We start from the raw sequence: 18,998 nt of genomic DNA, 5'->3' as shown, positions 1-18,998 counted from the left end.
TGGGATCCGAAGTGACACTGATCGAATCGAGTCAAGAGGCCAACTGGTTAAGGGGGTCCTTTTCATTAACGGACTGTAATCATTCGTTCTGTGCCTACCCTAGAAGAATCTGTGATTGAGCTCACGATTCTAGAAATACTCATAGCGCCGCAGAGAAACTTCCTGGGCTATTCTGGAAATGCTGATACTAAGCTAAAAAAGATAATGTTTCGATATCGTCGTGTTAGTCGTGGGACAATGGCCGCCGCTTGCATTGAGTGCCGGAACACCGTAGTCTAGCGCACAAACAAACCCCTAGAGGTTCTTTGAAGGCCGCTTTAAGAGAGAGTTGCGGCTTCAATTTACCAACTCACCTGCGGATTATTGGTTGTGGCCTGGTCTAGGTAGTCCTTGAACCAGATGTCTCTACTGTATCTCAATGACGACAATGACATCATCACTTTGGAATCCACATTCCTGCATCATGACTATCGACGTGGGACAACCTTTCCAGTGAATCCTCTCTTCTGGACCCCAACATGTTTAGTGGACGCTTACAAAGAAAGATCCGACTCAGGTGTCGCACCTTATCTCACAGCGCATTCGAGTCTCACAGCCTTTCTCTACGCAAACACTACTGTATCACTGGTCGCATCTTTTATCAACCAAGATGAGCTGGATGGACAGCTGGAGCAGGCCTTCCAAGACCCAAGCGACGCCTGCACCCTACTACCTACTTCCCGGCGGCGAGGCGACGCCATACTGCCACTCATGCGGGAGGGTGATTAGCAACCGACGGACAACGGCCAAGGCCAAGGCCAACGACACGCCTGTCAAGTACTGTTCGAGTCGGTGCAGGACGAACAAGCCAGGGAAACTAGACCGTGAACTCGAGACGGCGTTTGTGCAGTTTCTGTCCGCGGAGGACAGTGTCCAAGCGGAAGTGAGAGGAATGACCAAAGGACAAGGGGCAGTTCGATCGAAGAAGAAAGGCAAACAGGGCAAAGGCGATGATCGAATTTTGGTACCTTGCAGCGCCGTCGAGGACCATGTTTTCGGGACTCATCAATTATCGATGGAAGAGTCTGAGCCTGAGAGCGAAGACGTAACGGCGGATACACCAACCGCTCTACCACCAGGACGTTTAGAGGTGGCATCTTTTGGAGAAGACATGGACCTTGAAGGAAATCTCGCCGAAGACATGAGCATCGACGGTCATGTACTCGCACGTCTGGCAGTCCGAAGCGGAACACGTATTCGACCACCACAGTCGGTGTCCGAGGTCAATGGGAGCGTTGGTGGCGAAAAAGGGCGCGCAGAGAGGATCCAAGAGACAAATGTCATGGCCGAGAAACGAAAAGAAGGCCAGAAAAAAGCAAAGCAAAAGGAAATGACAAAGTGCGCGGCACGAAGAGGCGTTGTCTTTGGGTTCCTCGTCGGTGAAGAGAGAAGACTCTGTGAAGCTGTTATGGCGGGAAAGGTCGTGGAAGCGAGCTTTGCCAAGGGAGATTGGAGCATCAGATGGAGAGAATGACCTGCGCCAAGCGGGACAAAATCCCCTGACGAGGTAAAGGGCGCGGTAACTGGTGGCTTAGAAACGGCGTGTCGATAGTCATGCAGGTCATGAATGAGGCTGATTCAAAAGAAGAAGGTCCTTATCTTTGACACAGCCGCCGCAGCCGCAATGATCTACTAAGAATGAGTCTAGAAGGCAATCAGAAAATGACCGAGTTTGAGAGTAACGAGCATGGCGTGCTTCATGTGCCAACGACTCAGGCAAGCCTCGGCTGTAAATACCTCATCAGCTCTATCGAATTCATGCATGCGACCCCTGACCCAGCTCGAAAATCCGGACGTATTCCGCAGAGCAAGAGATCGCTAATAAGAAAGCGCGGCTCCGACGTAGATAGCGGAGGGACTCGTCGTAGGATGGAACTAACACGTGTAACGATCGATCGGACTGGTTCGTCTCATGTTCATTGACTGGAAGGAATGAAGGAATTGTGATCGGAAGCGGCCGCTGAAGGAAGCAGTCGTGAACCAACACTTGAAAGCTTTGGGCTGAGGCTAAGAAAAAGGCGTTGCTAGCCGACCAGGGGTTGAGGAAAAAAGTGGTGACATTTGGAGAACTCGGTCCTTTCTAGACAAGGATTAGGGCCTCTAATCATGTCAGGGCTTTGGCTGTCAGCCGATTGATGGCCTTTGACGTTGCAGAGCCCCAGCTGTCAACTTTGAAGCCCGACGATCCAGATGGGCACTGCAGAGATTCGTGATGGAGCAGTTTTTCTTTTCTGGTGGGTTAGAGTCCACTCATGATGGTATGGGGCCCCAGAATCTGGGGTTTGACGGTTAGAATCTGGGGGATACACAGCTAGAAGGAAACGATTTGTAAAAGAAATGTCTGAAGACCTCGTAATGGGATGCCATCTGAGGTTCTAGTATGTAATGGCTTGCTCGATCGGGCAGGTCAACGCAAGTCCGTCAACGCCTCATCACGCCAGGGTAGGGCCAACAATAGCATGGTTATCTGTTGGTCCGGATTTGCACATCAGGTACCCGGAAGGATCCTCGAACCAGGCACTCGGGTGTTGGCTGATGATGCCCCCCTGGTCTCGCCTGTGGAAGAACGCCAGGATTCAAAGCCTTCATTTCGATTATCAGTGGTCCAGGAAATATCGAAACGTCGTTCCGCGGTGGCTTGCCTCGTCAGACGAACGCTACGGATCGCCACCCGAGATTCACGGCATCCACTCGAGCCCCTGGTCCTCGCGCCACCTTTTCAGCTGAGATGCTGCACCACACTGCATGATCCGCAAGCCGGTACCTGCTGTCCTGGGCCGAGAACATGAACGCTCCCGTCGGCTTCGAGAACAAGACCGGCTCCTAATTACCACCCCTAACCGCCGCCCCCAAAATCAGGATATTTGGCGTTTGAGGCTTCGAGGCGTTTATCGACAATCTGATTGTCCAAGGCTAAGGACGACGGACGCGTATGGCGGCAGCCTCAATATGACTGTATGGAGGGGTCGAGAGGCTACGCTAACCTCTGCCCTGTGGGGAGTTTTTCGGACCGAACTGTCTCTCTGTCATTATCTCTCTTGAAGATTTCAGCTTAATCTTTATCTCCGGAAGATCATGTCTTAAAACAAAACCTGATAACGGGGAACGTCCGCTTAATAAAAAAGACACTTGGACCTTGCCTTGGGGGACCCTCTTCTGTTATCGGACGGGGACGCCGGATACCTTCTACACAGGGCTTAGCTGGCCCCCAAGCGAAACAGACGTTAGCCCGTGATTTAATGCCCTTGGCCAATAGACTACCTCAGAGCGATCAGCGAGTCAGTCGACGTTCTCGAATCCCCAGCATCAACCAATGATGCCCTCAACGAGGGGCCCTGGGAGCCTCCATCAGCTACTGCGTAGGCTTGTTCCCCGGATTTTTAGCAAATGGCGCATTGTATCAGTGAAAGGGGCCTTCTAGACCCTCCCCCACGGATGCACCAAGCTGGGGGTGAAGACGACTGACAGGTTTTGCCCAGGGGTTGGTGGTCGACGTTGTCCCTGCGTTCAAATGCAGATCATCCCCGTCATCCAGAGAAAGCGCCGTGCCTCGAAGGAGTTCATTGCGATCACCGTTTTCTATGTCACGTCAAGTTTCATGAGCACCAACCTTACGGGGTCGTCTTTGTCGTCGCCATGGCTGGATACCAACTCAACACTTATCTGGCTGTCAGCATCACATGGGTCGCTGCCTTTTTTGCGCTGATTGCAAGAGTGTTTGCACGACGCATGACAAAGATCCATTGGTGGTGGGATGACTACCTTTGCGTGGGAGCCTTTGTGAGTTGCGTCGTCACTTGTTTTGTATTGACAGAGGCTAATGGACTCTAGGTGTTTTGCTGCTTCTACTGCGTCGTCTTGATAACATGTAAGGCCTCTCTCTCGTAAGGAGTGGGCGCACTTAAATGCTAATGGTTCTTAGGGACGGTTAAGTGGTACATGGGACAAACACTTGAGCCATGGCTGAGCGAGGAGAAGAGGGAAGACATTCTTCTTCACTCAAGATTCATGCAGTTCCTCGTCTCGCTCAGCTATAGCTACGCCATCGGCCTGTCTAAGCTGTCGATTCTTCTTTTCTACTGGCGCATCTTTAAACAATCCGCCATCCGAATCCCTATCCAGATCATGCTTGGAATCACAGGCATCTGGCTTGTCCTCCGTACTTTCATGGTCATCTTCCACTGCGTCCCGGTGCAAGCATACTGGGACCATTCCATCGAGGGTGCCACCTGCAATATCAACGACACGCAGTTCTTCTTTGGCACTTGTCTGACTCATTTCGTGATGGATATCGTCATCTTGGCTCTTCCCGTTATCGAGGTCTTCAAGCTGCGTCTTCGACTGGGGCAGAAGTTTGCCATTACAGCTCTCTTCCTTCTTGGTTTCATGTGAGTCTCTTGTATCATGTTGAGGAACGAGACCCTAACGAATGAAGTGTCTGCCTTGCTTCCATGTTTGTTATCATTGAATCGATCCGATACGACACAAACACGACACAAATGCCGCGAGATATGGCCCTTAACGACATCTGGGGCTGCGTCGAGATTAATATCGCCATCGTCTCCGGTAACTAGCCCCGAGCTAATACTTCACCCATGAACCATGCTAAACTTCGCGTCTTAGGTTGCTTTCCTTTACTCCGACCCATCTTCCGCCGTATTCTACCCTCGTCCTTCCTCAGCTCTACCGGCAGCAGCCATCCCATCAGCCGATCCACACACGCCATCCGCCTCACAACCCTCAACAGAACAAACAAAGAAAAAGAGATTGACGAGTCGAGTTCCACACACAACCTCGCAGACCCAGAGCAAGGGCTTGCAGGCACGTCAGATTTCGAGACGGTCGATAACAAGGAGGGCATCCAGACCGTGATAACAAGTCAGATGCAGGGCTCCCGTCTATCCCGAGACCACGGCGATGCGGGCATCTATGTCCGAAGCGACATGGTGGTGGTGGAGGAACATACATATGCGATGAAACGATAAAAGGATGGTTGCGAGAGCCGTCTCGGATACTACGTTTTTTCTAATCAGTGACTTTTTAATTATTGACTTTTTATTAACTGTCAGATTCAGGCAGATCGTTCCCAAATACACTAGGCGTAATAGGGGAGGAGGTATTTCAGGGCTCACAGGTGAGTAATTGACTTTACATAGTAGCTGTAGTATTTCTCGTAGTATCCTTGCCACCCCCAGCACGGCGCGGCCTATCTGCTTAAAGAGAGCGCGTGCCGTGTCTTTAGATAGTTGCGTATGATGTTGACTCAGTGACTTGCTTTTCAAAGGTGGTTGTATCATTTCCTCCTACTTCGTTTACTACTTCTTCTTAAAAGCCATCAAGCCTAGCCAATCTGAAAATGCCGCCGGCCTTGTTCATCCCTTTTCAACTCCTTCGCGACAGTCCCATCAACACATCGCACCACTCGACCATCCCCAGGAGGCAGAATCACATGTAACATCTTCCAAGGCGCCTTGAAACCAGACTCCTCATGCCTGACAAACTTGACCTTGACCTCTGCGTTGTCAGCCGCATAAGAAAGCTCATACTTGGATATCCTGTTCTTCGCCATAGCCGAGACGCCATCGTCCTCATACCACGCGTTGTCGTACCACTTATCCCCAAGGCCATCCTTTGGTGGAAAGATCTCGACGGCTCGGTAGTCGTCTAGCGGTAGTTGGGCAGGGTTCGTCGTTTCACCTGGTGATAGGACTTGGACGTCTTTTCCAATCTGGATAGCTGAGCCGACTTTTGCGAGGACAGGGATTCCGGCACCATGCCACTCGGCATCCAATGTAACCCACTGGCCGACTGAAAGGTGTTGATAAGGGGCGTTGAGGTTGATGAATCCGCCGTCGTTAGCAGAGGCCTTGGGGAGGTATACTTGTGCTTTGGAAGCACCGGGTTCAAAGACACCACCGATCAGAAGAGAATCACCGAGCCAATACTGCGTCTCGCCATCCATAATCTTCTCAGTCCAAACCTCTGGATCGGCTTCATAGCCCCAACCAGTCCAGCGCTGTGGCGGGATTGCATGCTGATGACTTTCCAACATGAGAGAGTACAGATACGGCATCAAGGCATAGCGGCGCTTGATAGTCTTCCGAACCAGGTGCGTGATCTCGGGATACATCCAAGGTTCAATGACGTCGCCGACTTGGTTGTCGTTGCCAGTTTTGAAACAGTTGATGGCGAAGCGAGGTGAGTAGATGCCCTGTTGAACCCAACGGACGAGGAGTTCAGGGGATGGCTGGGGTCCCTCGAACCCCCCAATATCGTGGCCATAGCATTGCATGAGAGACATGCCTGCATTTAAAGACAAGGCATTGGCGCCCTTCATGCTTGACCAACTGGTGACGTTGTCACCACTCCAGGAACTACACGCGTATCGTATGGTTCCAGCTGTGGCGCTGCGTGTGAGAACGAATGGCCTCGCGTCTGGATCCGCGTCGACCAAGGCATCGTGAGAAGACTTGCCATGAAGTTCAGTCTGGAGACTTCGACCCCATAGTCCAATTTCTGGGCGATATTTTGCGGCTTCTGGAACAGTGAGAGATGGCTCGTTGAGAGCGCATCTCCACTCATCGTCGCCGATGACATATTCATTGTTATCGTTCCACATGCAGTCGATGCCCTCCTCGCGTAGCTTCTTGATTCCCTCGTACCACCACTTGAAGCCAGCCGCTGAAGTAAAGTCGATGTGGCCACCAAGACCGCTTTCACCTCCTCCGGCGCTCCATAGCCTAGCAATGGCGCTCTGGTTGGTATGCGGGTCTGTGAACAAGGCACCGGCATCCTTCAGCTTCTGGTACTCGGGATGGTTCTCGAGAACGTAGGGTTTGACATTGGCAATGAGTCTCATTCCCAGTTTGTGGTATTCTTCGATGAAGGCCTTGGGATCCGGAAAGCGGTGGTGATTCCAGGTGAAGACGTTTCGAGTCTTAGGAGGATGCTCGGAGACAGTGTATCCAGAAGACATCTGATAAGCGGAGCAAGGGATGTCGTTCTCCTTCATCTTTCTTGCAAGCTCCAGAAGCGCCTCGGATGCTGGAGGGTCGTCAAGCATGGAATACTTCATGCCTCCAGAAAGGTATCCAAAAGCCCAGCGAGGAACCAGCAAGGGATACCCGGCAAGCCTTGCATATGTAGTGACGATGTCTTTGAGAGTCTTCCCAACAATCATGTACTCCTCCAAGCCTCCATAGTCTTGACGAAGGACCTTGTAGTGACCCCACATGCCGTCCATCTCGGATCCGATTGAGTACTCGCCTCTGGCATGACTGGTAGAGAAAAGTGCAACACAGCCCCGAGGAGTAGCATTGATGAGAAGCGGGATGTTCTTGTAAAGCGGGTCTGTCTTGTAGTTGTCGTAGCCAAAGCTGTCAGTGGCAGAGAGTTGGAATCTCCGCCCAGAGAGATTCATGGGAGCGGCCTTTTCGCCAAGGCCGACGTGAAGAGTACCGCGATGATATCGCGAATAATGCCCTACTCCTCCGCCATTGACAATATAGGCTCGGTGAGGCAGATCTTGGTGAAGGGGGGCCTCATCTGAGCCCCCGAGAGACACGCTGACGAGAGGGCATGAATCACTCCAGTCCACTCTGGCGCTGATTTCTCCGATGCGAACTTCCTTGCTCGCTTCCACCGCTTGGACGTTTATCTCAGTATCCGACAAGTCCTTGGTGGGTGTTGGGATGCTAGGATGAGGTGGCAGAGGGTGACTGTCACTGATGTATGTTGTTCGAAAGACATTGGGGAGAATAGCTTCGAAAGAAAAGTTGAACGGGAGTTCTGGGTCTTGAGACTTGAGGTGCACAGAAGGACTTGTCTCATTGTCCTCGTGTAGAACGGGACGCAGAGTCCAAGAGGAGGGGACGCGTTCGTGCTGAGGCATATTTGCGATGCTACCTTGATTTGAGGGGTAAGTATCTGCCGCATCACACCTGGATGCCCCCCTGCTTAAGTAGCATTTGCACTTCTACATCAACCTCTAGGATAATCAGTTCTCTCCTCACTGCCGAGCGGCCATTGAATCTTCGTCTGCATAAACGTGTATGAGGGATTGGCTGTATGGCAGTGAGCCCCGCAGAGTGTGGAGTTGATGGCGTCGATTGCAGCCAAATCTGAGATGTAGCGTGAGGGGAACGTTCCATTGATGGTAAGATAACCCGGCTTGTTTGACGCTTTATAGAGTAGGGGAGATATATCTTGAGCCGGTTCAAGTAATAGCGTGTCGTGATGAGTCAAGATACCAGAGTAAGATCCGTTAAATAGTCGTATCTATAGAGAGAAATAAGAATACAGCGTCTATAAGACTGCGTGTATTTCTACTTGCGAAATGAAAAGGCCTCAACCTCTCTCCACCACCCACGATCATACCTCCAAAGATTCAACCCGTTGACCGTTCCTCGACTATCTTCAAAGCTATCCTGCAGCTCGTCCAGGCACTCGAGTACCCTTGACTTGTCATCTTCCTTGTTCATGATGGTGTAATGCCCCCTCCATCTTTCCTGCTGATCCTGTCGACTGAGGAAAGGCTCCCATTTGTCTCTCAGCTCGGATCGCAACTTTGCCGACTTCTTCTGTCCTTCTGAGATTCTGATTCCAACTCCCTTGCCGATCTCATATATGCCTTCTTTCTTGACCGTGATGTCGAATTTTGTGGTGTATTGTGATATCTCTGCAATGTCTTGCTTCAACTGGTGCAGCTTGGTGCCAGGTAGAGCGTGAAAAAGCGTGACATGGGCCTCTACCTTCAACAGTCGTGAGGGAAACCACTGTCTTCGTAACGCCGTCATTGCCTCGTGGTGAGCGTCATCGGTCCAGATTGTCAAGACATAGTGATCTCCCTCGTCTGTTGTAGTGTTGGGCCTGTGGTTTTCGTGACGTTCATGTTGAGGGTTGCTTTCGTGTTGGATGTTGGCTCTAGAGCTCAAAGTTGACATTTGCTGTCTCGGCGATGGCTGCATTGATGCGGTATCTTTCGGGCCTGTCATTACTTTGGCAAAGGTTCGAAGAGATGGGAAAGAGGGTCGAAAATGTAACATGCTGACGGGAACAATCGTGATGGTTGCCAGTTGGGTTTTGATGCCGAGCCTGAGAAACCCGCTTTTTACGCGTACGAGTCCTGACGTCAACGATTCGGGTGGCCAAGCCAGAAGCAGACAATGGCTGGAAATCCAGGAGCAAATAATTTCGACTAAAACTGAGCATCTACGGCAGATATTACACAATCTACCTGTACATTTCACCCGCTTCCTTTCGTGTGAGTAAACCACGAGGGGACTCAGGAGAATGCCTTATGCATTGCAATTCCTACCCAGTAGACCACTAAGACACCTCAACTGGATACATTCTGTTTCGGCCGAACAAATCCGGCACTTCCAAAAATCCCCTCAAATACCCGATCAGTCGAGAAGATACATCGTTGCTGACCTGGCACTACCTAGAGGCGGCTGCTAGAGCCTTGAGAAGGTTTATCCTCTCCTCCATAGCACGCCGAAGGTCGGTTTCTGTCCAATTTGACGAAACGACAACCTCGTCACCGGGCTCAAGTAAAACGGTTGGATTTGGGCCTACAACATCTGTGAGGGCCTTGTGAAAGGTGTCCCTATCGGCAGGTTTGATGTTACTGAACCTGACAATGTAGGGGGGCCCCTCGATCGTTCCGGGCATGGTGCTAGGCGGTGGAAAAGATTGGTAAGGAAGGCGAGTGTCGAGATGAATTGAAAGCTGATATTGTGCGAGGGAAAGTGTTGTTACTGGGCTTTCTAGGTAGAAGCAAAGAGCCGGCGGTGACCTGGCTTATATATCTGGCCATACTTGTCTGTTGTTGGCATTAATACCATTGGTAGTGATTTATTGTTAATACTATCACTGAATCCGTTTGTAGCGGAACCGTTGTCAAAACTGAATAAGAGATTATGGCAGAGGGGGGATGAGCCCATGAGTGAAGCACATTACATGAAGTGACTGTGATGGGTTCGCAATAGGGTTTTCATGTTCACTGTCTTGAGGAAGCATAGCAATGGTGAACGACGGAGTACACTTGGACTCACTGTATCCCCAATTTAATTGCATAGATGAAGAAAGCAATTGAATGTGTGCCCGTTGGAGTTTCTGCCTAGTGCATGGCTAATACCTATGAACTACCCATATTACACATAATTGTTGACCAAGCGAGCCGGGCACTCCCAAAGCTACCCTGAGATTCTTTGATCAAATCTTCGGAGACAGGACTTTGCCCTGTCCTCTCCTTCCTGGGTGGAGCGGATGTTGAAGGAGAACTACTTGAGCTTCTCCGTCAGAGAGCGCTTGAGCTCCTCAGATTCCTTGTACGAGGTGATGATGTATTTGTTGTCAACCACGTAGAAACTCCACCACGCCCCGATACCCAAGACATCTCCCAATGCCTTCGTGAGACGAGCGTCGTTTCCGACCACAGTCGTGCTGAGATAGACTGTGTGGACAGGGGCGGGCATTTTGATAGATAGTAGCAAGAATTGGTGAAAAGTCGAGTATTGCGATAAGTTGATGATTAATCTGATGCCAGAGAAAGTTGTGTTGCGTGTAGAAGGAAAGAACGGAGACGTCTTGTCTTGCGGTTTTATATCCGTTCATTCTAGATCATCTCTGGTCACTGACACCCGCTGGCAACGATTGATGGCTTGAAGATTGTCCCTGAATCGGTTTATAGCCGGGTACAGCTGTGAAGATGTGTCATTACAAAGAAGAAGATGAGGCTTGAATAAGGCAGGTTCCTTAAGGCAGCTGATTATCGGTACTTAATAGGTTGCTATTATTAGTCTATCTAATATTTCCCACGGAAGTCAGGGGCTAGTGTAGTTTATGCATACATTTAGGCATGCATGGACTTGGACTAAATATTTCTCTTTTCCCCTGACTACACTTTTCAACCCTCACATTTACTGTATTTTTGACATACAGGTTTTACGCTTTGCCTATAAACACAAACCGTGAATACTTTGTGCTCTACAAATCTACTTTTTTGACAACTTGCACCCATTGACTAGTGCACACTTACCAAGTAAGAGAAGATCAAGACCGCCACACATCATCGCAAACCTGAACGTGGCCACATAGTAGCGTGACTTCTTCACTGTCTTCTACACCTTTTGCCCCTTGCCGGTGCTCACTATTAAGGGTGATGTCAGGGATGTGAAACTAATTTGACCAATAATATTATCTGTTCCTCTTACATACGTAGTAGCCCCTGACAGTTTCTGAGCTATCAGGTATAGTAGGTGGATTTCTCGGCATTTCATGTGTTACTTTAAGCCGGGCTGGGATATTTGCTGATCGGGAGGCTCATGACAACACCCTTGGGAGAAATGAGCTCAACAGTAACCCCTTTCTTTTCATGCTCATCCATGGCATCCTTGGCCTCTTCAAAGGTCTTGTAGGCGTAGACAAGATGGCGTGTTTGATCAACATTCAGATGTGTAACACACCACACAGGGAGCCCACCGGATCCTCGTATGTTCCGAAAGAGTTCGGCCTGATCTTTAACTTTGGCTGTCTCGATGGTGAAAACTTTGAAAGGCGTTGGGATCGTCATTTTGCGAAATAGTCAAAAGCGGAATTGCGAAGTTGATATGGTGTAAAGAGGTTGCTATTACCTGAAGAAAGGAAGAGATGGGAGGGTTGGGCTTGGGGCTTATATACATATCGATGATCAGTCTTCAGCTAGTCACTAATGCTCGTTGCTCATGATACATTGCTTGAATAGTGTCGCTGAATTAGTTCGTGGCCTGGTGTAGCCTTGAAGACGTGAGTAGCGGCTTGCGAAATGAGATAAACTTCTGAATCATGCAAGTTCCCTTTAGTGACTATCAGCCTGGTAATCCAAACAAGTCAAAAGTCTGTATTCACTCACTGCCTGGAGAAAGCACGAAAACATGGTTGATCACAACGATGCATCCGATAGGTTCATCTGTCACAATATCATTGAACACATTTACCAGCACATCACGGCATGGTAACCCACTACCGTGACACCCCGTACCCTAGCGAGGTAAGGTCATAGCTGAAACATTGTAGTGAGATGCTATGCCGCATTGGCTTGAAGGTGTGGTCTTCGCTCAGACTCCATTAGACGAGATCGGACACAGGCATGATTTGACACCCTGATTTTGCATGGAGAGAGTCAAGCAAAGGTTGGTTAATTAATAACATACACCCTGCAAGTCCAAAACGCCTTATGAGCTATCTATTATGATCTAAATGAGTCTAAAGACTCCATGGCCAACCCAACAGTGTCCAGCTAGTCTTCCCAATACAGACATGCGTCTACACTTTCTGCTCCTCAGGACGGGTGGAAGATACGTAGGAAGTGGGCTAATGATATGGACGTGGTCTTTGGTTTCGGTTATGTAGGCTTCGAATTGGCGGAGTCGGCTTCTTCCTCAGCAAGGCGCTTGAGAATGGAGGCCTTGAGCTCCTTTGGATTCCTGTTTGAATAAATGATGTACTCGCGGTCCCTCTCACAAGTCTCCACGCACCAACTTTACTTGCCCAGGAGAGAATTTATCGTGTTCGAGAGGCTCCGTTCAGATGGAACCGAGGTGAAAGGGAGCATGAAAGCTGTAGTGTTGGACTTTAAAATTGAGGCATGCATCTTGCTAGCCGGAAGGACTGATCGGTGAAGAAATCAGCTGCCAAGATGTGTTGTCGAGTTGAGAGGTTAATGTTTGGTAAGAGATGACGTTGTTTCTTGTCGAGAGCATGACCTAACGCGCCATTGACGTGATATATAGGCATCCATGATTGAGTCTTTAGGTCACTGGTTGTCGCTAAGTCGATGTGTTGCAATTCCATGTGAAGCAGGTTGTGACTCAAGGTTACGTAGTAATTTGCCCCTGAATAGAAGACAAGTTGCTCGAAGTGATTCAGTTTTTAGAGCACCAAACGAGGGTTTTCTTTACTCGCTGTCTAGAGTAGGTTCGGTAATCACAGCTAAAGCGTCATCGAAAAAGGCTGCTTCAGACTTAAACTCTGTTCGACTTCCCCCACGGGCTAGATTCTGGCATTAATTCACACCCTGGGGGTGAAGAAGGCAGCGAACTAATCCCTCGGGTAGAGAAAAGTTAGCAACGTGAAACAAAGGGAAAAAGAAAGCGTTCTGATATTTATTAGTACAATAGCAACCATAGAAGGCCTCTCGAGTCTTCACTTTAATCGTGGTGCCTACGGAGAATACTATGTTTTGCTGCTGCAGCTTACTGCCCATTTCAAGGACTCATATAGAACCATAATTCCACACTCCATGTTCGTATGCACAGAATGTCAAGTAAATATCACGGGCTTATAATTTCTATCTAGTGGATCGCTAAGACGTCTGGACTAGATACACATCCCATTATAAGCCAAATGAATCCAGGACTACCTCATGAGCCCGGCGCAGTCATGTCAAGATCGATAATTATCCATCGGAACCACCTACTTCTTAGAGGGTGGCTGAGGAGTAGGAGGCGGCGGCGGCGGGAGAGGCGAAGGCAGAGGTGAGCTTTCCCGTCTTGTCCGTGGCTGAGCCTGCGGTGTCTGGCGCCTGGTTCGCTTTTTGCGCCTGTTTTCCTTTGGCTGAGAATGACACTCGGCTTCTTTCTCAGCCATGAACGGGCGGACACCCGCTTTGATCTCCTCTGGATCCCCCGTCGTGATGATTTCCCAGCTGTTGCGCTTGCTGACATAGGTGACCCGGTATTGCAACACCTTGGTTTTTAGGTAGTCTTCGATGCATGATTTGCATGAAATCTCGCTCGCGGATATTTCAAACGTTACGGTTTTGGGCCCGAAGATTCTGCTGCTCATCTTGCTGGATGGTGGATACAGGTCGGTAGTCGAAAAGGCGAGTCTTGAGATGTATTGAGAAGTTGATGTAATGTGAGCGGAAGTGTTGTTGTTTGTGCAGAATGCGAGAGAGAGGAGGCAACGACGTGCTTTATATCCTCATACAGCTTTGAACTTGCTGCTCACTGACGCTTTGGTGATGACGCGTTGGTATCCAGCTTGGAGTAGGGTGTCACTCCTAAGAGCTCAGTAGTAAGTTATTCCTAGGGCAGGGATGGTCCATTGATTGGAAGCCAAGTTATTTAAGGTGAATCTTGGTTTAGGAATCCCTAGAGGGTTCTCTTGACTTCTTGCAGTAGGTAGGCACGGGTGAATCGGAATTGGAGCATCATCGCCACTGTCACTAAAAGGTTCACGCTCAAAAGACAGGTGCTAGCTAATTTCGTACTTCAAGGAGGAAGATGGAATCTTGCATTAAGCATGCGAATAAGGTTGATGTTATTCACACCCCGTTCGACTTTATCCTATTGAATCACTGGGGCCTTTATTCTCACATACTAAGATGTCTAGTTTCAAGTGAAGGCTTCCTATCAGTGAAATTTCCCCGATGAAGCATTATTATGTCTTGACTAGACACAAAGTCTCGTATAGATAAGCCAGATGAGTCTAACACCGTCATAGCTACCCCCGTCAGGCTCTGGCTAGCTGTCTTAGGATGGGCAACAATACATCCATCCCTTCTCCTTCTCGAGGGGTTTGGAAGTTGAAGGGGAAATGAGTGAGCCAGGATTGGATGTCACTGTACCCCGTGCCTCGGGCAACGGCCTTAGACAGACGTCAACTGCAGCAAAACGCTTTTGGAGAGAGGACCTGAGCTTTTTGGGGTTCTTTGTCGTATAAACGGTGAATTCTTCGTCTCGTTTTGAGTACGAGCAATTATCGCCGAGAACACCACCTGAAAGTTGCAGTGCCCAAATTACATAGAAATTGGACAGGTCAGATGGCGCCTCTTCCAACACAAACTTGAAAGAAGCAGCCTCAGGTCGTTCGGACAAGGGGACTTCCATGCTGCTAGACGACAAAACGCATTGAAAAAGAATGAAAATATTGAGATGAGTCGTGGAGTTGATCCAATGTGAGAGGGAATGCTGGCTTGTAGAGAGAATGGCATGAGGAGGTTTCGCCTCGTGATCTAGGTCCATATATGTATTCATGCCTGGATCTTTGGTTGGTTACTGACACTCTCTGTCGGATGCATTGTTCTTCCATTTGGGGCCGGATGTGGCTCTGAAGAGGCGCATAGCAACTTGCCACCGAATTGAAGACAAGTTACTTGAAGTGAATCTCGATGATGGGCCGTCCAAAGGGGTTCTCTTTACCTGTGCCTTAATCACAAGTCCATCACCCTGGGTCAAGGGCGTATTTTCCCGCCAGACTCTACGACACTCGTCCCCAAGAGACAGATATCGGCAGAATGTCAAACATACGAACAGCTGTACCAACACCAGACTCGTCTCATGGTTGCATTAGCAGCTGACACACTCCTTATGCCCGAAAGCGGGAGGTGCATTAATCTGCCGTGTCTCACCGCCCAACGTCACCGAAACCCGATAAGCCACGATGCTAAGGGCGCGCCGAACTCGCACCAGGACATCACACACACCATCATCAGCCTATCTCCCGCCAATAGATAATGGCCGACAACCAACAGTCTTCGGGATCAGCTCCCGAGGCTTCCTTCGCTCCTTTCCAAAAACTGCCTCCGGAGCTGAGATATCGCATCTGGAACGATGCGCTGGCCGTCACCGCCCAAGAGCGTCTGATACGCCTTAACATCCATGACCGGCGTTATAAGACGCATCACTCGTGTATCGCCGTTCACAACCGTTTCTGCGGGCAACATACTCCATGCAAAACGTACATCAACGGACAACCGAGTCGCATCTCGAATTGCATGATCAACGGGTACTTTGCCTATGATCGGGATGATTCCAATGGCCCTGAAGACCCAAAGAGGAGGGCAAATCTCAAGAATATCGGACTGTCCTGTCGTGAAGCTCGGTCGATGGTTGTTTCGAGATATCCTGAGACCGTGAGGGTTTATCGCGGCAGCTATCTTCAAGGCGAGGGCACACGCCATATTCGATGCGACCCAGCAAGCGATGTTCTCGTCATCACCAAGATGCCGGTGCATAATTCACACCCGCATCCCTCCCCAGGTGGCAATCCTTTAGTGATTATGGAGGAACGTTCCCTTTCGATGAGATACCCGCGGGACTCCAGGCTCTTTGCTGAGTTTCGCCGCATGCTCTCGAGTTTCCAACACGTCGCATTCCTTCACCAAGGACATCGCCGAAGATCATTCCCCTTAGATCTTGCGAGGTCAGAAGATTTCATCAGTCTTCTATTCTACTTTGAGTCATTAAAGTCTCTGTACCTCTGGCCGGATCCTGATCTTTGGCCCGACGTGTACGAGAACGTGGTGGAGGTGGAGACCATTGAAGATCTCCGTATCTTGGACTATGAACCTCGATGGGACATAGAAAACACGGCGGAGGACATCATGAACAAGTATAAAGCGCGAGCCGAGACCCAAAATGCTCATTTCGTTGAGGGCGAGGAGCACTGGATCCCGAAACCAAAGCCCCTCGAGAAGATTGGGTGTTATGCCGCGGCAGCTTGGTTACCGAGACGGATTACAGAGGACCAGCTGGAGACGGGGACTATGCCGGGTATGCCATTGGAGGCTGATGACGATCCTAACGACCCTGCGACGTACGACTTTTCCACGACAACATACTAGATAATATAAGGACCTATGGCGTTATGCGGCGTTAAAACTGTTATGATGGCAAGATTGAATGAAAGATTTATTACATGTTATTGACGACGACATCCTGGGAAATATTATATGAGTCGAAAGAGAAATGTGGCTCTCTACAGTCCAAGGCTGACCCAGGGCAACTTTTCCTTAGCTATTTGCGTGTCTGTACCGCGTCCAGTGAAGCATTTACCCCCGGAAGCATTTCCTGTTCTCCCCTCCAAGTAGCTCGCCTCGTCGTGGTGACCAGATGTGGACTCTCGTCGATCTTCTTCCTTCTGACCCAAGACCAAAAGAAAACGCCCTGGTATATGACGTTTGACTGTTCGTCTTCCTCGGACGCATCTGTACTGATATAGACGTTTCCAAGAAAGGCCGAGGCGATAACACACTAAATGTTGTCAGTAAACACCCAAGAAACGAATCAGCTGTTCGGAAAACCCACTAGAACCATGAAGGGGAATATGGCAACAAAGGCCAGCACGATGCCTTTCTTCGCTCGCTGTCGAAGGTCCTCCATCTCTTGCTCGCCAAGATCAGAGGACTCCGTAAAGTCGTAGCCTGCCGAGTCTCCAAGGTCGCCCACGCCAGCCACGTTGTTCAACACGGTTGTCATAATAGTTAGGCCCAGTGTGCCTCCGAATGGATCCGAGACTTCCATAAGGGAGATGACAGCTGCGATCCTCTTGGGAAAGTATGCCATGCCGTGGAGTGGAACTGGCATCAATCGAATGCCTATGCCGACACCTGTCAGCACCATCATGCCGTAGACAGTTGGATCGTGCTCCTTCCACAAGGCCCATGCCAGTACACCAAGGCCGATAGCTTCGATGACAGCTCCGAGCATGATTGGATGCCAGGTCTGACGGGGAGAGTAGTTGCACATGAGGATGGCAATGAAGACGCCAGCTAGTACTGTCAGTAATTGGCGTGGAGTAAGGGGTTCAAGGATGTTGAATCTGGACTCACTTCCTAGCCCTGGAACAACGAATAACAACTGCCGTCCTGCCTCACTCGGAAGCAACTGCTTAACCATGGTGAAGTATAGAGTGCAAAAATAGAGCACAGAGTACATGGCCATACCAGAAGCAAACGAGGTATAAAATAGCAAGCCAATGTCCCGATTCCTGAGAACTTCCCACGGAATCATCGCCTGTTGTTGTGGGAATTTCTTCTCCAGTATTTGACCTGGAGTCATGTAATATTGCCACAGCACAAATGCACCAATAATGAGACCTCCAAATACCAGGGGCACAATGATCGCCGGACTGTCCCAGGCATATGTTGACCCTGCCCAAGTGAATGCGAGAATGAGTAAACCGAATCCGAAAAGAGACAATACTTGACCTCCAACGTCAATTGTCTTGAGACGCTGCTTGAAGGTCGTTCGACGGCCAGTCTCTGTCGTCTCCTCGAGCTGTGGGATAGGTTGAGGTCCAAGTAGCTCCTTACGTAGAACGATGAATGTAATTATGCAGCCAGCAACTCCGATCGGCAGCGTGATTCCGAAGCACCATCGCCAGTTGGTGTTGGTCAAGTAACCTATACGCTCAGATCAGACACATTTCTTCCATAGACTGTGACTCCGTACCTCCAATAACAGGCCCGACCGAGTAGGAGCTGCCTGCCACCATGGAAAAGATGGACCAGTTCTTTGCATCCTCTTGTAGTGATACTTTGTCGGCCACAATAGCCCGAACGACTACGTTAATACCAGCACAGCCTATGCCTTGAAGTGCTCTTCCGAAGAGAAGCATTGGAAATGCGTTGGTCGGAGCGCCTGTACACAGAGCACCACCGACGATGGCGATAATCATGCAAGCTTGGATAGATGCATGTCGGCCGAAAATGTCGGCCATTTGACCCCAGAAAGGAATGAAAGCAGCCGCTGTCAAGTTGAAGGATGAGATGATCCAGTTGAGCTGAGACAGTTGATCAAAGTCGTCGGCAATCCACGGCAATGCGCTGGCGATAATTGTGACGTCGAGGGCCGAAATAGCAAACGGTAGAAATAGTCCTAGAATAATCTTCCATCTGTACTTGAGCTGCTCTCGCCTTTCTGTCTTGCAGGACTGGCAAAACTCGGCCGTTTCGTTACCATGGCGGCATTTTCGAGCTTCGTCTGACATTATGGCTGAAACCGGGGGTGCTGAAAGTCTGGCGCTGTTCCTTTCAAACCTGTGGGAGTGGCATTGGGATAGCCAGACGGCAGAGTGGTCATGACCTTTCCAAAGGACCTGCGTGAAGTCAAGTATCGTGATGTCGCGGATTCTTGTGCCCCATCCTAGAAATGATCATGCCGTCGGACGAAAACAAATAGTTATCTAGGCAG

At 49.7% G+C, this 18,998-nt stretch overlaps 8 protein-coding genes across 8 annotated transcripts; 3 read left to right on the top strand and 5 right to left on the bottom strand.

The window, feature by feature from the left end:
• Nucleotides 1-649: 649 nt before the first annotated feature.
• NECHADRAFT_97727 (uncharacterized protein) lies at nucleotides 650-1,513 on the top strand (the record flags this gene model as incomplete). The annotated part of the gene is made up of 1 exon (XM_003047327.1): nucleotides 650-1,513. One exon carries the CDS (start codon nucleotides 650-652, stop codon nucleotides 1,511-1,513), a length of 864 nt encoding a protein of 287 aa, XP_003047373.1.
• Nucleotides 1,514-3,675: 2,162 nt separating this feature from the next.
• On the top strand, nucleotides 3,676-5,024 carry NECHADRAFT_54313 (uncharacterized protein; the record flags this gene model as incomplete). Its single annotated transcript, XM_003047326.1, has 5 exons — nucleotides 3,676-3,819; nucleotides 3,871-3,907; nucleotides 3,962-4,427; nucleotides 4,475-4,605; nucleotides 4,663-5,024. 5 exons carry the CDS (start codon nucleotides 3,676-3,678, stop codon nucleotides 5,022-5,024), a joined length of 1,140 nt encoding a protein of 379 aa, XP_003047372.1.
• A 356-nt stretch (nucleotides 5,025-5,380) lies between these two features.
• On the bottom strand, nucleotides 5,381-7,930 carry NECHADRAFT_53985 (uncharacterized protein; the record flags this gene model as incomplete). The annotated part of the gene is made up of 1 exon (XM_003047148.1): nucleotides 5,381-7,930. The coding sequence occupies one exon, from the start codon at nucleotides 7,928-7,930 to the stop codon at nucleotides 5,381-5,383; it is 2,550 nt and encodes an 849-aa protein (XP_003047194.1).
• Nucleotides 7,931-8,363: 433 nt separating this feature from the next.
• Nucleotides 8,364-8,981, bottom strand: NECHADRAFT_54332 (uncharacterized protein; the record flags this gene model as incomplete). Its single annotated transcript, XM_003047147.1, has 1 exon — nucleotides 8,364-8,981. The coding sequence occupies one exon, from the start codon at nucleotides 8,979-8,981 to the stop codon at nucleotides 8,364-8,366; it is 618 nt and encodes a 205-aa protein (XP_003047193.1).
• A 976-nt stretch (nucleotides 8,982-9,957) lies between these two features.
• NECHADRAFT_87599 (uncharacterized protein) lies at nucleotides 9,958-10,517 on the bottom strand (the record flags this gene model as incomplete). Its single annotated transcript, XM_003047146.1, has 2 exons — nucleotides 9,958-10,093; nucleotides 10,327-10,517. 2 exons carry the CDS (start codon nucleotides 10,515-10,517, stop codon nucleotides 9,958-9,960), a joined length of 327 nt encoding a protein of 108 aa, XP_003047192.1.
• A 2,856-nt stretch (nucleotides 10,518-13,373) lies between these two features.
• Nucleotides 13,374-13,866, bottom strand: NECHADRAFT_87598 (uncharacterized protein; the record flags this gene model as incomplete). The annotated part of the gene is made up of 2 exons (XM_003047145.1): nucleotides 13,374-13,398; nucleotides 13,499-13,866. The coding sequence occupies 2 exons, from the start codon at nucleotides 13,864-13,866 to the stop codon at nucleotides 13,374-13,376; spliced, it is 393 nt and encodes a 130-aa protein (XP_003047191.1).
• Nucleotides 13,867-15,538: 1,672 nt separating this feature from the next.
• NECHADRAFT_87597 (uncharacterized protein) lies at nucleotides 15,539-16,648 on the top strand (the record flags this gene model as incomplete). The annotated part of the gene is made up of 1 exon (XM_003047325.1): nucleotides 15,539-16,648. The coding sequence occupies one exon, from the start codon at nucleotides 15,539-15,541 to the stop codon at nucleotides 16,646-16,648; it is 1,110 nt and encodes a 369-aa protein (XP_003047371.1).
• Nucleotides 16,649-16,820: 172 nt separating this feature from the next.
• NECHADRAFT_54246 (uncharacterized protein) lies at nucleotides 16,821-18,795 on the bottom strand (the record flags this gene model as incomplete). The annotated part of the gene is made up of 5 exons (XM_003047144.1): nucleotides 16,821-17,057; nucleotides 17,112-17,180; nucleotides 17,253-17,575; nucleotides 17,636-18,208; nucleotides 18,258-18,795. 5 exons carry the CDS (start codon nucleotides 18,793-18,795, stop codon nucleotides 16,821-16,823), a joined length of 1,740 nt encoding a protein of 579 aa, XP_003047190.1.
• Nucleotides 18,796-18,998: the final 203 nt, after the last annotated feature.

Source organism: Fusarium vanettenii, assembly GCF_000151355.1.
Source record: "Fusarium vanettenii 77-13-4 chromosome 12 genomic scaffold NECHAsca_15_chr12_5_0, whole genome shotgun sequence".
NCBI classification, from domain to species: domain Eukaryota; kingdom Fungi; phylum Ascomycota; class Sordariomycetes; order Hypocreales; family Nectriaceae; genus Fusarium; species Fusarium vanettenii.
The sequence above is the reverse complement of the archived record's forward strand: the minus strand, read 5'-3'. Positions and strand labels throughout refer to the sequence as shown.